The sequence below is a fragment of the Microtus pennsylvanicus genome, chromosome 1 (genome assembly GCF_037038515.1).
Source record: "Microtus pennsylvanicus isolate mMicPen1 chromosome 1, mMicPen1.hap1, whole genome shotgun sequence".
NCBI classification, from domain to species: domain Eukaryota; kingdom Metazoa; phylum Chordata; class Mammalia; order Rodentia; family Cricetidae; genus Microtus; species Microtus pennsylvanicus.
The window spans coordinates 63123120-63139771 of NC_134579.1; the positions used below are offsets into that span (position 1 = coordinate 63123120).

The window sequence follows — 16652 nt, forward strand, 5'->3', positions numbered from 1 at the left end:
GCTCTTCAGTGTGTGACCACTTGCTGCACACTTCACAATGGCTTATCCTGGGATCTCGCTTGTTGTAAGGTGGTTTTTGGAGCTCTCAACATCTTCCACTTTTCTTTCCGAGTGTTTATGTTTGGCAATGATCTACTGTGTCCAGCGTAAGAGCTACACACATTACCTCCTTCCTTTAAACTTGTTATGTAATATGGTGAATCAATCTGATAAAATGCCAGGTTATTAAAAAAACCCTCCAAAATTCAAGACACATTTGACATATGGATTTTACAATAAAGTTTATTAGCTGTTCTCCTCTTTCTCATAAATGGAATGGATAATGTTGGTAATTCTTTACAAACCAGTTCTTATTTAAGAAATTTTAACGAAGTTGCCCAAAACCACATATTGAATAAACAATTCCAAAGAGCAATGGGAAGCCAAATGATATTAATGATGGACTAGAGAAAGTGATTCTGAAGGTATTCGGCCTCTCACTAAAGTTGAAGAAGTTTGCTGTAAAGACCTGTGCAATTCTAGTAGTGCAGCTACGCAAGAGTAAGGCCTGGGGGAGTCTCAAAATGGAGTTTGTTTTTCTATTAATGAAACGAGAACAAAAAGAGTGGCGGGGGACCAAAATCAAACTCCACAATAAGAACACAACACTGACAGAAAGCCTAGGAGCACTCTGGAACTTCTGTAGGAAAGAGGAGAACACGTTCACACGTCTACTTGCAATCTAGTTTTCTAGAGGTTTTTCCTCACCACCACCAGACACTTGCTTTCAGTTCACATGATTAAGGAAGATAAGTCTCATCAATTAATATTTAATTTAAAAACCAAACAAAAAGTTAGAAGTTGGTGGCAAAAGAAAAATATATTTTAAATATATATATATATGTTTGTGTGTGCAACTATGTAAAGAAAATAATTCCCATAGTTACAGAGTTTAGTTAAAGAAAGTTTTATATATATTTATATATATTTTATTATAACAAAATAGGCAGTTATTGTGGGTAAAATAGTCATTAAAATCTGCCCCCCACCCTAAGCATACATTAAAATTTCAGGCTATGAACTGGACACCTTCCCACTGTCATGATTACTCTACATTCCCACAGAAACTTTCTTGTCCGCAGTTCTGTCTGTGAAAAGATGAGCCCCCTCCACCTCAACAGAGCTATAAACAGAGTGTGTGGACAGTGCTTGAGAGGCACTGGGGCCGGTGCTGCATGAGCTGATGAAAACCACTCAGACACGGTTACTCCTAGAAAGTGCACTAGGGGAGGGCTCATAAAGACTTCTCATGAATATTATGAATTAACTCAGACATTAATTTTGAAGTAAACCCCTATTTTTCTTATTTGTCTTTAATGAAATAATTACTTTAGTACCAGAAGTCAATTGAGGAACAAACTTGAGAGCTAATACACCGGCCAAACCATGCTATTAAAGTTAAGCGTGCATTGTTGCTCAAGGTCCACTGAGTCACTGATTAGAACCATCTTTCATTTGTACTGAAATTGGAAAAGAATGTATATAAAGCTTTTCTGAAAATCTCTTAAAGTTAACTTTCCCTTAAACATTAAGGAATTTTACAATTTTGCATCTCCCCAAACCCTTGACAGCTGGTCAGGCCATTCATCTTCAGTTCTGGAAAATGGCCAGAAACCAACAGTAGTAACACAGAATAATACAGATGACGCAACATGAAGGAGACACTGCATGTCAAAAACGGGCAAACTGCCGACATGAGGGTCTGAGTCAGCGTGAAGGGAGCAGTGAAGACAGACTCCAGGGCAGGGCAGAGAAGTGAGACCATGGAAGAAAGAAACAGAAAAGCCAGTCTTCATAATTTTTCTTTTGCTGGGACCCAAATGTAAGGACCAGACTGTTCTTCTATGACCTGCTTCACTTGGTTGTAAATGTCCTCCAGCGTGTCTCCCTGGACAATAGCTGCAATGACAAAAGCCACAAGTGCCCATTACTCTTTGCCATCAGTAAGTATTATTGGTGAGATGGGAGAAGGCAAGCTTTGGAAGCAGTTCAACACACGGATGTCCTTGGCAACAACTGGTCATTTAGCTGACTTTACAGGCATACAACACACACACAATGACCAAATAAGAGACACAGCCATTTTCTCTTTACCTTTTGCCTGGAGTTTACTTTGCTCATCATCTGAGCTTGCATTAGCTCACTCACTCATCCCTCTGAGGATGCTAGAGACTGAGCCTGGGGCCTTGCACAGGCTGACCATGGGCTGCCTCTCTGTTATGTCCTTCAGCCATTAGTTTTATCATTTTAATACAAAGTGTTTGTTTCCTCAACTTTTGTGGGAACTACAGAGAGTGAGCACAGCTAGTTATCTAGTGAGGGCAGTGTAGGGTGTTAGGAAAAGATGGCTGGCTATGGGTTGTGCGCTCTGCAGAAGTGTGAAATGGGCCAGTACTGAGGGTAGGTGGACTGATACATACAAGCTAGAGCCTTAGTAGTTGGAATCTATTAAAATCAATGTTAGAAAATGTGTAATAAAAAATGGCAACACAGGCATCTGTCATGGTGCATGTCTGAAATTTAATGCCTTGAAAGGCAGAGGCAGGAGGATTATAAATTCTAGATCAGCAGGGGCTACACAACTAAATCCTGTCTCAAAAATCACAGTTACAACAACAAAAATGATAGCAATTACTAAGAACTAGTTATTTGGATATTTAGAGCCTCTACTCTGTAAGGATCAAAGGTTAGCTAGTAAAACTAAAAAGACTTAGCATGGTACTCGGCAGGTGGCTTACAGAGATGACCCAGCACTCAGGAGGTCCAAGCAGGTGCACCAAGTGTAAGTGGGTGTAAGGGAACCACATGCGTTTAGTTTCCTATGGCCTGAGACATCTGGAATAAAATGCCAAACGGAGATGTGAAGTCAAACTGTTTGGCTGGTGATGAGGTTAAGAACACCATCATGAGGAACATCTATCTATGTGCCAAAGAAGAACTTCTATGTAGCTGAGAATGTTTGAGTAATCAAAAGCTAAGCTTTAAAATGTTTATGAGTATCAGTTCTGTGATAAAAGCTCACATTCTGAGCTACATGGAGGTATTACTTAATATCTGCGAAGACACACACATTTGGCAAACATCAGTTTCATCTTGCCTGGCTCAAGTGCTTCCCAGGGCAGGGTCACAGTGCTAAGCAGTGAAGCACAGCTACCTTGGGAAACACACATACACTTTGCTTACTGGGTAAGTCGGGGCTCTCCCTGGGTTGGAAAAGCAAGAAGTCAAGGCCACAGATACCTCATTCACTGAAACCAACACCACTAGTCTGGAACAGTCCAGAATGACAGCCCAAGCACTGCATGGCGCAGAGTTACTTCTTTGATGTGCCCGCCCCAACCTCATAACTCACATCTAAGGATATTCCATAAGAGGACTGGCTTTCACTCATAAAGAATGTCAAGGTTATGACTAATAGATAAAGGCTAATGGATGGTTCTAGATAAACGAAGACCATTATGTGTGGTAGCTCAATGCAATACGTGCTCCTGGATTGAACCCTGAATTTTTTTTTGTCAGTTTACTCTAACAACTGCTAATATCTCGGGGAAGTCTGTATTAAAAGGTGAGATTATCAATGCTATATTTCCTGGGTTTGATTATCAGCATCTCACTATAGAGGGACATAAGCAAACATTCAAATGTCTTTCTTGGGCTGGAGAGATGGCTCAGCGGTTAAGAGCATTGCCTGCTCTTCCAAAGGTCCTGAGTTCAATTCCTGGCAACCACATAGTGGCTCACAACCATTTGTAATGAGGTCTGGTGCCCTCTTCTGGCCTGCAGACACACACACAGACAGAATATCGTATAAATAAATAAATAAATAAAAAACAAAAAAAACCAAATGTCTTTCTTTCTCTTTTTGAAATACTGACATATTTAGAAGTAAAGGACATCTATTTGTAACAAACTCAGATGTTTTAGAGATAAAAATGTAACATTTGGAAAATATGAGTAAAGGGCATGAGCCGTTCTTATGCTAATATTCTTAAGGTTTCTAAGTCTGAAATTAAAGAAAAAAAAGACCCTTTTCCCTTTAGCACATGGTTTATATCAGAGCACTTACTGGAATTCATATAATCACTCGTTTAAATGAGGTCAGGTGAGGTCGTGTGTGTCCCAGCTACTCAGGTAGCAAATGTAGACTGGTCACTTGAGTCTAGGAGCTCAGGACCACCTTGGGCAACTCAGCTAAACCCTATCTTTTCTAGCCAAGTCGAAGCTGTTATTACAGTGGCGGGCTAGTTGCTGCCAGAGTTGGGTGGTTCATGCAGTCCCCTCTAGTCCTCTAGTAGCTGTGTGTTTGTTGCCCTTCTGTAGGTCATACAGTACATGAAGACCCTCACAAATTGCAATCCCTTTCATCTTGAAATTCTCAGGCCTCCCAATTGTCAGCAAAAAAAAATCTTGCTTATACCAAGTCTACAGTATACTGTTATAGTAGCAGAAAACACACTAAGACAGGCAATTCACCAATCTCATTTCTGAGTATATATCCAAATGAAATATCAAAATACATCAAAGAAACATCTGCAATTTTTTGTTAACCTCAATATTACAATATACAAAAGAATGAAAACCAGCTAAATGTTTGTCCACAAAGAAACTATGGGGCATTTAAATAATATAATGAGAATATTATTCAGTCATAAAAGAAGGAATCCTTTCCTTTTTGACAACCTGAATAATATACAAGACATTAAGCTGAATTAAATAAACCAGACACACAAAAATACAATCCACATGGCCTCATTTACCTGTGGAATCTTCTATGAATCTAAATTCATAGAAGCAGGGAGTACAGTCATGGTTCCCAGATTGGGGGTGGGGGGTGTAGAATAAGAAAATGCTGATCAAAGGATATGAACTTCTGTTTTCAGGAGGAAATGTGGTGGTATAGTCACAGTTCAATGACAGTGCTGGCCTAGCTATGCAAGGTCACAGTACTGGGAAAAACCAAGACCCTAAAAAGACAATTTCTGTGTACTAATGTAGAGCATGGTGACTACAGTAACAAAAGCAGATCTCAACCGGACACACACACAACCATACACACACCCATGCACCAGGAACTATGGTGACATATGTACTACCATGATTACAGTAATCAACTCACAAAGTATGAATATTACACTTTATACCCTGAATACCCCTGAATCTGGAAACTATTTCAGTAAGCCTGGGGAGAATGATCAAAATTTACAAAGGGTAAGAGAGAAGGTAGAGGCTTCAAAAAGCAGTGAAATGAAATCTGCTTTCCTCTGGTAAACTGTGAATTACTGCTGTGCACAAAACCATAGGAATACTACACTACATTTTAAGGTTCCCCATTACCAGCAAGGCGAACTTTTGAGTTTCCCACAGGACAAACCCACAGATCTTAGAGTTTACTTTAAAAATGACAGGACTAGTTACTACTAGTAGATGTGGATACAGCAAGATTTTCTCAAAAGGGCACTGTCACACATGGTTCCAACCTGTGAAATGTTCAGTGAACTCCTGTTCCAATTTCATGGCTCTTTCAAATGTTTTTCTGGCTTGTTCTTCTGTTAGACGCTTATTCATTTCCCTATGCAAATAAATTTAGAAACTGGTGATTATCACATTGTAATACTCTGAGAAAAAGATGAGCGAAGACATAAAAGGCATAAAATAACGGGAAGTTTAACTCTGCAAAAGGCTAACCATCACTAAGAGCAGACTGTGCCTAGTCCTGCTGTCTGACACGCAGTGAGAAGAGAGCCACAGCACTTTCTACATTCGCTCAGCAGCCAGCGCACGCAGCTGACAACTCTCACTGTGCACTTCACGTGAAAACGTAACTCAGACTGTAAATGAGCACATTAGACAGCACAATAAGAAAACAGAGTCTGAGGAAACACTGTAAAAGGACCTAGTGGAATCAGCAGACAAAAAAGAAGGAAGACTATGCATTAAAAGTTTAAGCACCTGTCATGAGTAAACCTTATTTAGAACTTGGCTACAGGAAAAGACTGAAAACAGACATAAGTAAATCTGATTGTATTAAAAATATTATTTAAATGCCATATTTACAGTGGAGATGCTTTTAATTCAGCAATTACTTTCAAATACATGAAATGATACATATGAAATTTATCTCAAAATAATCTGAGGGTGTGTGGACAGAAGTAGTAAGCCAATTGCAAGCCCGAGGTCCTCTTGCAGCAGGATGGTGAGCACACAGGGATGTGCTTCCTCTTGGAGAGCAATCTTTTGCTGTCTCACCATTATGCGGGATATTTTGTGTGGCTACAGCAGTGTTCTTCCAATCTTCAGGATTCCCTGAACACTTCTTGTAGGGTACGTATAATGGTGATGAACTTCTGCTTTTGCTTATCTGTGAACATCTTAATTTTCCCAATTAAAAGCAATTTTATTATTCTGTGTCATGGTACACGGGTTGTGGAGGTGAGGACAACTGTGCGGTGACATCTCTCTCATCTTCACGTGGCTTAGATCAAATGTACAGCAGGATTATGCAGCGAGCTCCTTTCCTTGCTGGCCCTTTCCCTCATTCTTGCTGCGTGTAGTATTCTTGATTGACAGGTTTTATTTCTTCAGTGTTTATTATTATCATTGTTGTGGTGGTGGTTTTTTGAGACAAGGTTTCTCTGGAGCTTTGGAGCCTGTCCTGGAACTAGCTCTGTAGACCAGGTTGGCCTCGAGATCTGCCTGCCTCTGCCTCCTGAGTGCTGGGATTAAAGCTGTGTACCACCACCACCTAGCTTCTTCAGTGTTTTTGATACACTGACCCACTGCCTTCTGCCTTCCAAAGGTTTTAACAAGCACTCTGCTGATAACTTACTGAAAAACCTCCTGGCTGTGGTGTCATTCCTCAGGCTGTGTGCAGCACTGCTTTCCCACAGCCAGCTGTGGTGTGCCTCTCAGGGCACTCCATTCCTTATGCTTGGGCTTTACTCAACACTTTGGATATTTATGACTTTTAAATACAATCTGGGAATTTTCTTCAAATAATCTCTTTGTCCCCTGCTCCCATTTTGGAATTCATAATGCACATTGGTCTCTTTGACGGCAGCTTCCAGTTCCTTGAAGCTCTGTTAACTTTTCTCTAATGTTTGTTTTCCTTTTTGTTCCTCAGACTTGGTAATTTCCATTGTTCTAATCTTTAAGTTTGATGAGTCTTCTGCCTGCTCAAATTTGTCTCAATCTCTTGAGGAGTTTTACTCTAGTAACTGTTTTTCCCCCAGAACTTAAAAAAAAATTATTTTCAGTTATGTATCTTTGTGTTGCTGTATGTGTATGTGCACATGAGTCCAGTGTCTATGAAGGCCAGAAGAGGACGTTGGACCCATAGAGCTGGAGTTACAGGCTGTTGGACTGCCCAAGGTGAGTCCTGGGAACCCAAGTTGGATCCTCTCCAAGAGCAGTACATGCTCTTAAGAAGCGAGCAATCGCTAGCCCCCCAGAACGTCAAGTTCTCTCTTATTGATATTTCCAATTTGCTCAGATAGTTTTCTTGACTTTGATCTTGTCTTTTGTGTACCGCTAAGGCATTATAAATATCATATAACATGGAGCAGAAAGGATACTATGGGGATGAAGAGGGAGACAACAAATGCCAACACAGCTGAATATGAGCACTGAATGATACATATGGATAAAAATGTTATATGGAAACCCACTGCTTTTTATTTAAAAACCATTTATTATAATAAGTCATTTTATAGTCTGTATTGACATTTGGTCTGTCTCAAGAAATTTATTGTTTTCTTTGAATGCAGCATTATTTGCTATTTCTTTCTTTACATTTGAAACATTTATTTATTATGTATATAGTGTTCTGCCTATATGTATGCCTGCATGGCAGAGGAGGGTACCAGATCTCACTACAGATGGTTGTGAGCCACCATGATGTTGCTGCGATTTGAACTCAAGACCTCTAGAAGAGCACATAGTGCTCTTGACTGCTGAGTCATCTCTACAGCCCCCAATTTTTATATTTTCTGTTCAAGCTTTATATTTGACTATTATGATTCAGTAACACTAGAGACTAATTTTTGTTGTTCTATTTAAATTTTTTTTTTTTTTTTTTTTGGTTTTTCGAGACAGGGTTTCTCTGTGGTTTTGGAGCCTGTCCCGGAACTAGCTCTTGTAGATCAGGCTGGTCTCGAACTCACAGAGATCCGCCTGCCTCTGCCTCCCGAGTGCTGGGATTAAAGGCGTGAGCCACCATCGCCCGGCTGTTCTATTTAAAATTTAATTATTTACTGTTGCAGAGTGCTTCTGTACTGAGGCAGCCTGATAAACTAAAGATTTTTCTCAGGTATCTTCTGAGACTTTCCATGATCATTTACAATATATCTCTAAATTATGCCCATACATGTGACTACTTTCAAATGTCCTGGGCTGGCTACCAAAATAAAACAAGATAAAGTCAAGGGGGTAGGGGGCAGGTCTGTTGAAAGTCACTGGGGCTTTAAGTCTTCGAAAATTACTTTAAAACAGGGGGTGGCTGACTACACTTCTAAGTAAGAAAGAGCAACCATTTAGCATGGCAGTTCCTCACCCACAGGAGATAGGGTCTTTGTTGTATCCTTTGCTCTTAGAAATTGCATGCAGATTGATGAAGAAAAAAAATGCATGCGTGGCTGCTTGCTATGGGCTAAAAATAAAGTACTGGGGCGCTGACATCATGCTGAGCTGACACCATTAACCCTTTATACCAACTCCAGGAAGCTGTAAGGCTTCAAAAGATTTCAAAGTCCCAAAATAGGCCGAAGAGACAGATCCTGCTAATGGAACCACTGTATATGTGAGGGTGATGGATTACTGTTGCAATCTATCATTATTTGGAGATCTTCTTTGGCAACAAGTCTATCCCATTTACCCTGCCATCCCCACCCCTGGGCGTTGTTTACGCTGGGCAAGTGCTCTGCTCTAAATCTTTAGTGCCCTGATGGAATTTTAAGTATTAAACCAGTCTACAGTCTAGGAATAAACTCTGGCTATTCTACTTTATTAGGTGTAAGACCACATAAGATGCTCTTTTTGTCCTCTTCGTAACATTTTTTTGAAGTGTAACTTTAAAAACATGGAAGTGTGGTATCTTAAATGTACAGCATGACAAATGGTCACAAACCTGTGTACCGAGTACTCAGGTCCAGTGCAGAGCATCCCCAGTGCTCTGAAGGTCCAGGACATCATCCTCAAACCTAAGTGCTATTTGGTTTCTGCAAGTGATGATTAAACCTGAATTTCAGAGTGTGCAAACTTTTGAGATCTTTTATTAAAATTGCAAGATTCTCCTATGCATTTGTACATAGTTGGAGACTGCTTGGGCTTATTTTTGCAAAATGTTTCATCATAAAAATGTTGTATCTGGGCTGGAGAGATGGCTCAGTGGTTAAGAGCATTGCCTGCCCTTCCAAAGGTCCTGAGTTCAATTCCCGGCAACCACATGGTGGCTCACAACCATCTGTAATAACGTCTCTTCTGGCCTGCAGACATACACACAGACAGAATATTGTATACATAATAAATAAATAAATATTTTAAAAAAATGTTGTATCTGATTAATTCGGCTGCTTGTAGTCATTTAGGTAGTTTCTAGATGTTGGCTATTTAAACAGTACTTCTGCTGGCAAGCAAGTATTTTTGGCTAATACAAGTGTGCTACAAGCTGCAACATTATACAGTAATTGTTCAGCCATTTTTTCACAAGCAACTTATCAGAACCAAGGGATCTGATTTGGCATTATTGCTTCGTGAATAAAGTGGCTGTCCTTTGCTGTATATTCTTTTGCTGTAGCTGACTCCTTTTCTGGTTGCATATTTGGGAATTAATCTCCCCTAGCTACATGTGAAAACAGTTTCATACTGCCAGGCCTTCTTCCCTCTCTCCTAGATAAGCGCAAAGATCTGCCTTCCTGCCATTATCTTTATCAGCAGGCATTTGGTCATTTCATTTAAGATATTCACAGATCTCCAAGGACATAGAATTACTGCCTGCCCAAGCTGTTGCTCTGGTTTTAATCCACTTAAAAGATTAACTCCTTATGCTCACTTTCACCTCTGTTTACTGATGATTTTAATTCAGGAAATTTATGCTTTGTGTTTTACAATCAAGGACAGCAGAAGGGATAATTAACTGTAATCCAGAGAAAGACACACAACACCCACAATCAGAACAGCTGTTAACAGTACACCCTGGAACTGGTAATTTAGAGGCCTGGGTCCCTTTTTTGTTTCGACTGCCTAGAGCAAAATGCCAGACCTAGGCCTGTAGAAATTGCAGTGTCTGGTGTATGTGCTATTAGATGCAGGAGCCACTAGCTTCCCCCTGACCATTTGTGTAGGTTGCTTGGTTACCTGACTCTATGCATGCTGGGAGAAAAGAAGTGGCACCCTGATTTAAACAATTTGTGCCTTATTAATAATTTTATTGAAAATAAACCTTTGGCTCTTTCTAACCACCTAAAAACAGCATAGGATACTAATCTTTCCCTTTAGAATCCCCAGATGATTTCTTTCTTAACTAGAGTTCACTTAACATGCATGGATGTGTGTGTGTATGAAACTCTTACCAGATTTTTTTATGGAGCAAAAGAATTATGGCCCTGGAACCTGCTAGGACTGGGGAATTGCTGGTTTTACAGATATATATGACTGGGAACGTTTATAACAGGCAGAACAAGAAAGAACAAGGTAGAACAAAAGAGAACAAGAATGAAAAAAGAAAGAGAAAAGAAGAATAAATAAACATGGACAGATAGAACCTGTTGGGAGTAGATTTCTTACCCCTCAGATTTCTAGCCACTTTAGCTTATCCTAAAAGTCTTAAACACTGGAACTTTGAGGATCCCGCAGAACAATCATTTCTATTGTATATATCTAGGAATAAGAGCTCTAGGCTAATCATAAATTCTGCATATGGCAATTTTTGAAGGTACTGTAAATTTATCAGTGTAGATTCACCAAGCGACCTTTAGAGACTGTGAGGTGTTTTCACATTCTCTATATCTGCCAAAAGATGTGTGCTGTCTTTTTCCATTTTTGCTATTCTGATATATAGGTGGTAACATATGACATGGCTTTCACTTGTTTAAAGCCACTGCATGTTTAATGTGTGCCGACTGCTTGAAGTTCTTTCTGTGCCCTGTCCAAGGCCTGGTTTCCTTTTTTTTTCTTTTTTAAATTGATTTTTTATTGAGTTCTACATTTTTCTCTGCTCCCCTCCCTGTCCTTCCCTCCCCCTTCAAACCTCCCCCTCAAGGTCCCCATGCTCCCTATTTACTCAGGAGATCTTGTCTTTTTCTACTTTCTACTTCCCGTGTAGATTAGATCTATGTAAATCTCTCTTAGTGTCTGCATTGTTGTCTAAATTCTCTGGGACTGTGGTTTGTAGGCTGGTTTTCTTTGCTTTATGTTTAAAAGCCACCTATGAGTAAGTACATGTAGTAATTATCTTTCTGTGTCTGGGTTACCTCACTGAAAACAATGTTTTTTAGCTCGATCCATTTTCCTGCAAAATTCAAGATGTCATTATTTTTTTCTGCTGTGTAATACTCCATTGCGTAAATGTACCACATTTTCCTTATCTATTCTTTGGTCGAGGGGTATTTAGGTTGTTTCCAGGTTCTGGCTATGACAAACAACGCTGCTATGAACATAGTTGAGCACATGTCCTTGTGGCATGATTGAGCACCCTTTGGATATATACCCAAAAGTGGTATTGCTAGGTCTTGAGGAAGGTTGTTTCCCAATTTTCTGAGAAATCTCTACACTAACATCCAAAGGGGTTGTACCAGCTTGCATTCCGACCAGCAATGCAGAAGTGTTCCTTTTCCCCACAACCTCTCCAGCCTAAGTTGTCATCAGTGTTTTTGATCTTGGCCATTCTTACAGGTGTAACTTGGAATCTCAGAGTTGTTTTGATTTGCATTTCTCTGATGACTAAGGATGATGAATATTCCTTAAGTGTCTTTCAGTCATTTTTAGATTCCTCTGTTGAGAGTTCTCTGTTTAGGTCTATACTCCATTTTTTTAAATTGGATTATTTGTTCTTTTGATGACTAATTTCTTGAGTTCTTTGTATATTTTGGAGATCAGACCTCTGTCTGATGTGGGTTAGTGAAGATCTTTTCCCATTCTATAGACTGTCATTTTGTCTTGTTGACTGTGTCCTTTGCTTTACAGCCTTTCAGTTTCAGGAGGTCCATTTATTAATTGTCTCTCAGTGTCTGTGCTGCTGGGGTTATATTTAGGAAGTGGTCTCCTATGCCAATGTGTTCAAGTGTGGTTACCACTTTCTCTTCTATAAGGTTGGCTGGCTTTATGTTGAGGTCTTTGATCCATTTGGACTTGAGTTTTGTGCATGGTGATAGATATGGGTCTATTTTCATTCTTCTATATGTTGATATTCAGTTATGCCAGCACCATTTGTTAAATATGCTTTCTCTTTTCCATTCGTTATTTTTTGCTTCTTTGTCAAAAATCAGGTGTTCGAAGGTGTGTAGATTAATCTGGGTCTTCTATTCAGTTCCATTGGTCCTCCTGTCTGTTCTTATGCCAATACCAGGCTGTTTTCAGTACTGTAGCTCTGTAGTAGAATTTGAGGTCAGGGATTGTGATGCCTCCAGAAGTTCTTTTATTGTACAGGATTGTATTGGCTATCTTGGTTTTTTTTTTTTTTTTTTGCTCACATGAAGTTGAGTACCGTTCTTTCGAGGTCTGTGAAGAATTTTGCTGGGATTCTGATGGGCATTGCATTGAATCTGTAGATTTCAAGGCCTGATTTCAATTGGGCCCGTGTTGAGCAGTAATGACTGCTGATGCACACTTTTCAATCTCGTGTGAGCGCTGGAATGCTCGACCTTATTTCTGATCCCTCTTCATGTGTACTGTATTTTCAAAGAACATCTTCCCATCCATCTTCTCTGTTATATGCTGACTTCCTATTTCATAATTTTTCTTCTGCCTTTTTTGAATTTAATGGTTGACTTCCAACTTCTCTCCTTGCTTATGTTTTCTGAAACAGTCTTTCTCACTCTGTAGCCCAGGAGACCTTGGATTTTCAGCAGCCCCCCTCTTAACTGCTCCCAGATCCTCAGTCCTGAGATCAGGTGCTTGCCAACACGCCTGATGTTTGATTTCATCTACTAGAGCACTTATAGGCCATGTAATCTCCTTTACCAAAGTTATGACATTAAGTATATCACCTTTTATATGTAGTTCAAAACATTTTTTATTAATTTCCAGATTAATTTGATGTGGGCAGAAGATATTTGTTTTCAATCATTTGAAAATTATACCCCAGCCGACAGTTTGGTAACTGTCATGTGTGTTTGAAATCAATGTATATCTTGGATACGTTGAGTATAGTATTTAGTAAGTATCATTGCTGAGTACACTGTTTTATAAATATTTATGTTCAATTATACTATTTTTTGTTCTCCTTGTTTTCATTTGAAGTTTCCTTTTTTACTTAATTCCACATATACATGAAAATACATTTATATATGTATGTATAGAAATATGTGTGTCCCTGTGTGTGGGTCAGGGATCAACTTGGAGGAGTCCTCCCTTTTGCTATGTGGGTCCTGGAAACTGAACTCAGGTTGTCGTCAGGCTTGGAGGAAAAGTGCCTTTGTGGAGCCTCTCAAATCTTCCTTCAGCAGTGTGCCTCTTCTAATGGGAGCTCACCAAATACAGCTGGACCGGGACTGAATTAGCAGGCGATCAAACGGGACTCTCTGAATGTAGCTGAAAATGGGGGCTGAGAAGCCATCGATAAAGGCACTGGGACTTGTTTCTACTGCATGTACTGGCTTTTTGGGACCCTAGTCTATTTGGATGTAAAGCTTCCTAGGCCTGGATGTGGGGGGGTAGAAGGGGGACTTGGACTTCCCACAGGGCAGGATTCTCTGTCCTCTCTTAAGGAGGGAGGGGGAGGGAGAAGGATTCTCTGTCCTCTCTTAAGGAGGGAGGGGGAGGGGGATGAGTGGGAGTGGGAGGAGAATGGGAGGAGAGGAGGAAGTGTAAATTTTTGAATGGAAAAAAAAATCTGTCAGTTAAGGAGCCACCATCCTTTATCATTTTAATGTCTAGTACACAACTGTACTGCCCATTTAATAATATGAATGACAATGACAAGAAATGATGGCTAGCATGATACAACGCTCACTTACTCTCCCAACACCCTCTAAGATAGACAGAAATACTACTTTCTCCACTTTCTATGGAGAGAATGAGATGCAAGGAGGACAAGTAAGTACCTCAAGGCTGACTGATCTGCACTTAAATGGAGCACTGTAAGCATGATACTTACATGATATTTTCCATGGATTTGGGTTTAATAAAAATAGATATTGGGTAAAGTTGTGCAATCTGCAATCTCTTTATGGCATTTCCAGACACATCAAGGATACAATGCTTGCCCTAAAACAGAGACAATAAAGAAGTAAATTAAATTTAAGTGGACCAAATCTTTTCAATTATACCAAAGGTGTCCCTCCACAAGTTACAATCTGAATTATGGTTCATAGATCCTTTTTACTTCAAGCAAAAATGTCATTTATTAGTAAATTTTAGAAGGGAAATTAAATGAAGAAAATAGTGATTATGAAGTTACTTCTCCATTCTCAAAGACATTTAAAAAATTAAAATACAGTTCTCATATTTCTGGTTTTTTTATAAAACAATACTGCTCAATGGGTAGAGAGATGGCTCAGCAGTTAACAGTGTAAATTATTCTTGCAGAGGATTTGAGGTTAGCTCATGGCACCTATGTTGGGCAGTTTATAGCCACTGGTCAAACTACAGCTTCAGAGAATCCAAAACCCTCTTCTGACTCCAATGGAAACCTGTATGTACTCATGTACACACACACACACACACACACACACACACACACACACACACATACACACACACACACTTCTGACCCCAATGGAAACCTGTATGTACTCATGTACACACACACACACACACTCTTCTGACCCCAATGGAAGCCTATATGTACTCATGTACACACACACACACACACACACACACACACACACACACTTCTGACCCCAATGGAAACCTGTATGTACTCATGTACACACACACACAGACACACTCTTCTGACCCCAATGGAAGCCTGTATGTACTCATGTACACACACACACACACACACACGCACGCACGCACGCACGCACGCACACTAAAATCTACAAATAATTCCAAAGGTCATTAATGAACTTCATTTCATAAAATGGCATGACCAACAGAAGGTGAAAAAAAATCCTAGAACACCTGTTCAAACCTGTAAATCCTCACTACCACTATTGTTTAAAAAAAAAAGTTATTTGTGTTTCTGTACATATCTGAGTATGCTCAAGGAGACCGGAAGAGAACAATGCGTCCCCCTGCAGCTGGAGGTATAAGAAGTAGTTGTAAACAATCTGATGTAGGTGCCAGGGACCAAACTTAGGCACTCTGTGACAGCAGTACATACTCTTAACCACCGAGTTATCTCTTTAGCCCCTCACTTCCAAAGTGCTGGTCTTCTAATTTTCATTACACGGCTAGAAAATACTATAGACTGCCATTTGAAAAATCCAATTCTGGATTTATATAACTTTTCTGACAAATTTACTATCACAAAAGGCCATTTACATTTTTTATTATAGATGTGTATTTCTAGCTACATAGAAAGTGAAAATTAAATAAATTTTATTGTGATATTTAAAATCAGGTCCTCATTATTATAAAGCACCTTGTAATTTAAAGGCTAGAGTTCATACTAGGAAATAATATTTTTGCTGCGTCGTGCTGGCACACACCTTTAATCCCAGCACTTGGGAGGCAGAGGCATGTGGATCTCTGTGAGTTCGAGGCCAACTTTATCTACAAACTGACAGCTAGGGCTGTAACACAGAGAAACCCTGTCTCAAAAAATCAAAAGTAGTAACATTCTACTCAATGGGCGTATTTACAATAAAAACATTATAAAAGACTTCAAACATACAGAAAAGTAAAAAAAAATTATGTAGTCACAGTATTAATTTTTTTTATTTATTATGTATATGGCTACATACATGCTTACACACCAGAAGAGAGCACCAGATCTCATTACAGATGGTTGTGAGCCACCATGTGGTTGCTGGGAATTGAACCTGGGTCCTCTGGAGGAGCAGCCAGTGCCTTTAACCTCTAAGACATCTCTCCAGCCCTCACAGTATTAAATTTTATTTATTTTTATGTGTATGTGCATGCGTGTAGGTCAGAAGTGGACACGACACCAGGTGTCTTCCCTAATTGCTCTGCACCTTACTTTTTTTTTCCTCTTTCCTTTTTTTTTTTTTTTTGAGACATGTCTTCCTGAACCTGAGGCTTGTCACTCTTTGGCTGGACTAGTTGCCAGTGATTTCTGGGGAGCTTCCTGTCCACACTTCCCAGGGCTGGGATTCCAGGGCACACCACATGCTCTATTTCATGTGGTGTTAGGGATCTGAGGTCAGGTGTTCATGTTTAAGTGGCTAGGACTTTGCTGACTGAGCCATCTCTCAGCCTTGTCTTAGGTCCCATGACACAATTAGTGGACAAGCTCAATGGACTATTTAGAAGTGGAGCCTAGTGGGAGGAAGTAG

General features: G+C 39.8%; 1 protein-coding gene across 23 annotated transcripts in view; it reads right to left on the reverse strand.

Annotated features, from left to right (window-relative positions):
• Positions 1-268: 268 nt before the first annotated feature.
• Dlg1 (discs large MAGUK scaffold protein 1) overlaps positions 269-16652 on the reverse strand; it is a 192978-nt gene continuing 176594 nt past the window's right edge. For all 23 annotated transcript variants that reach the window (XM_075967258.1, XM_075967250.1, XM_075967240.1 and 20 more), the window contains 3 exons: positions 14348-14457; positions 5517-5608; positions 269-1938 (listed from right to left, as the gene is read on the reverse strand). In XM_075967258.1, the coding sequence (XP_075823373.1) occupies positions 1832-1938; positions 5517-5608; positions 14348-14457 (309 nt within the window). In that variant the 3' untranslated portion in view covers positions 269-1831. The remainder of the gene's footprint in view (positions 1939-5516; positions 5609-14347; positions 14458-16652) is intronic.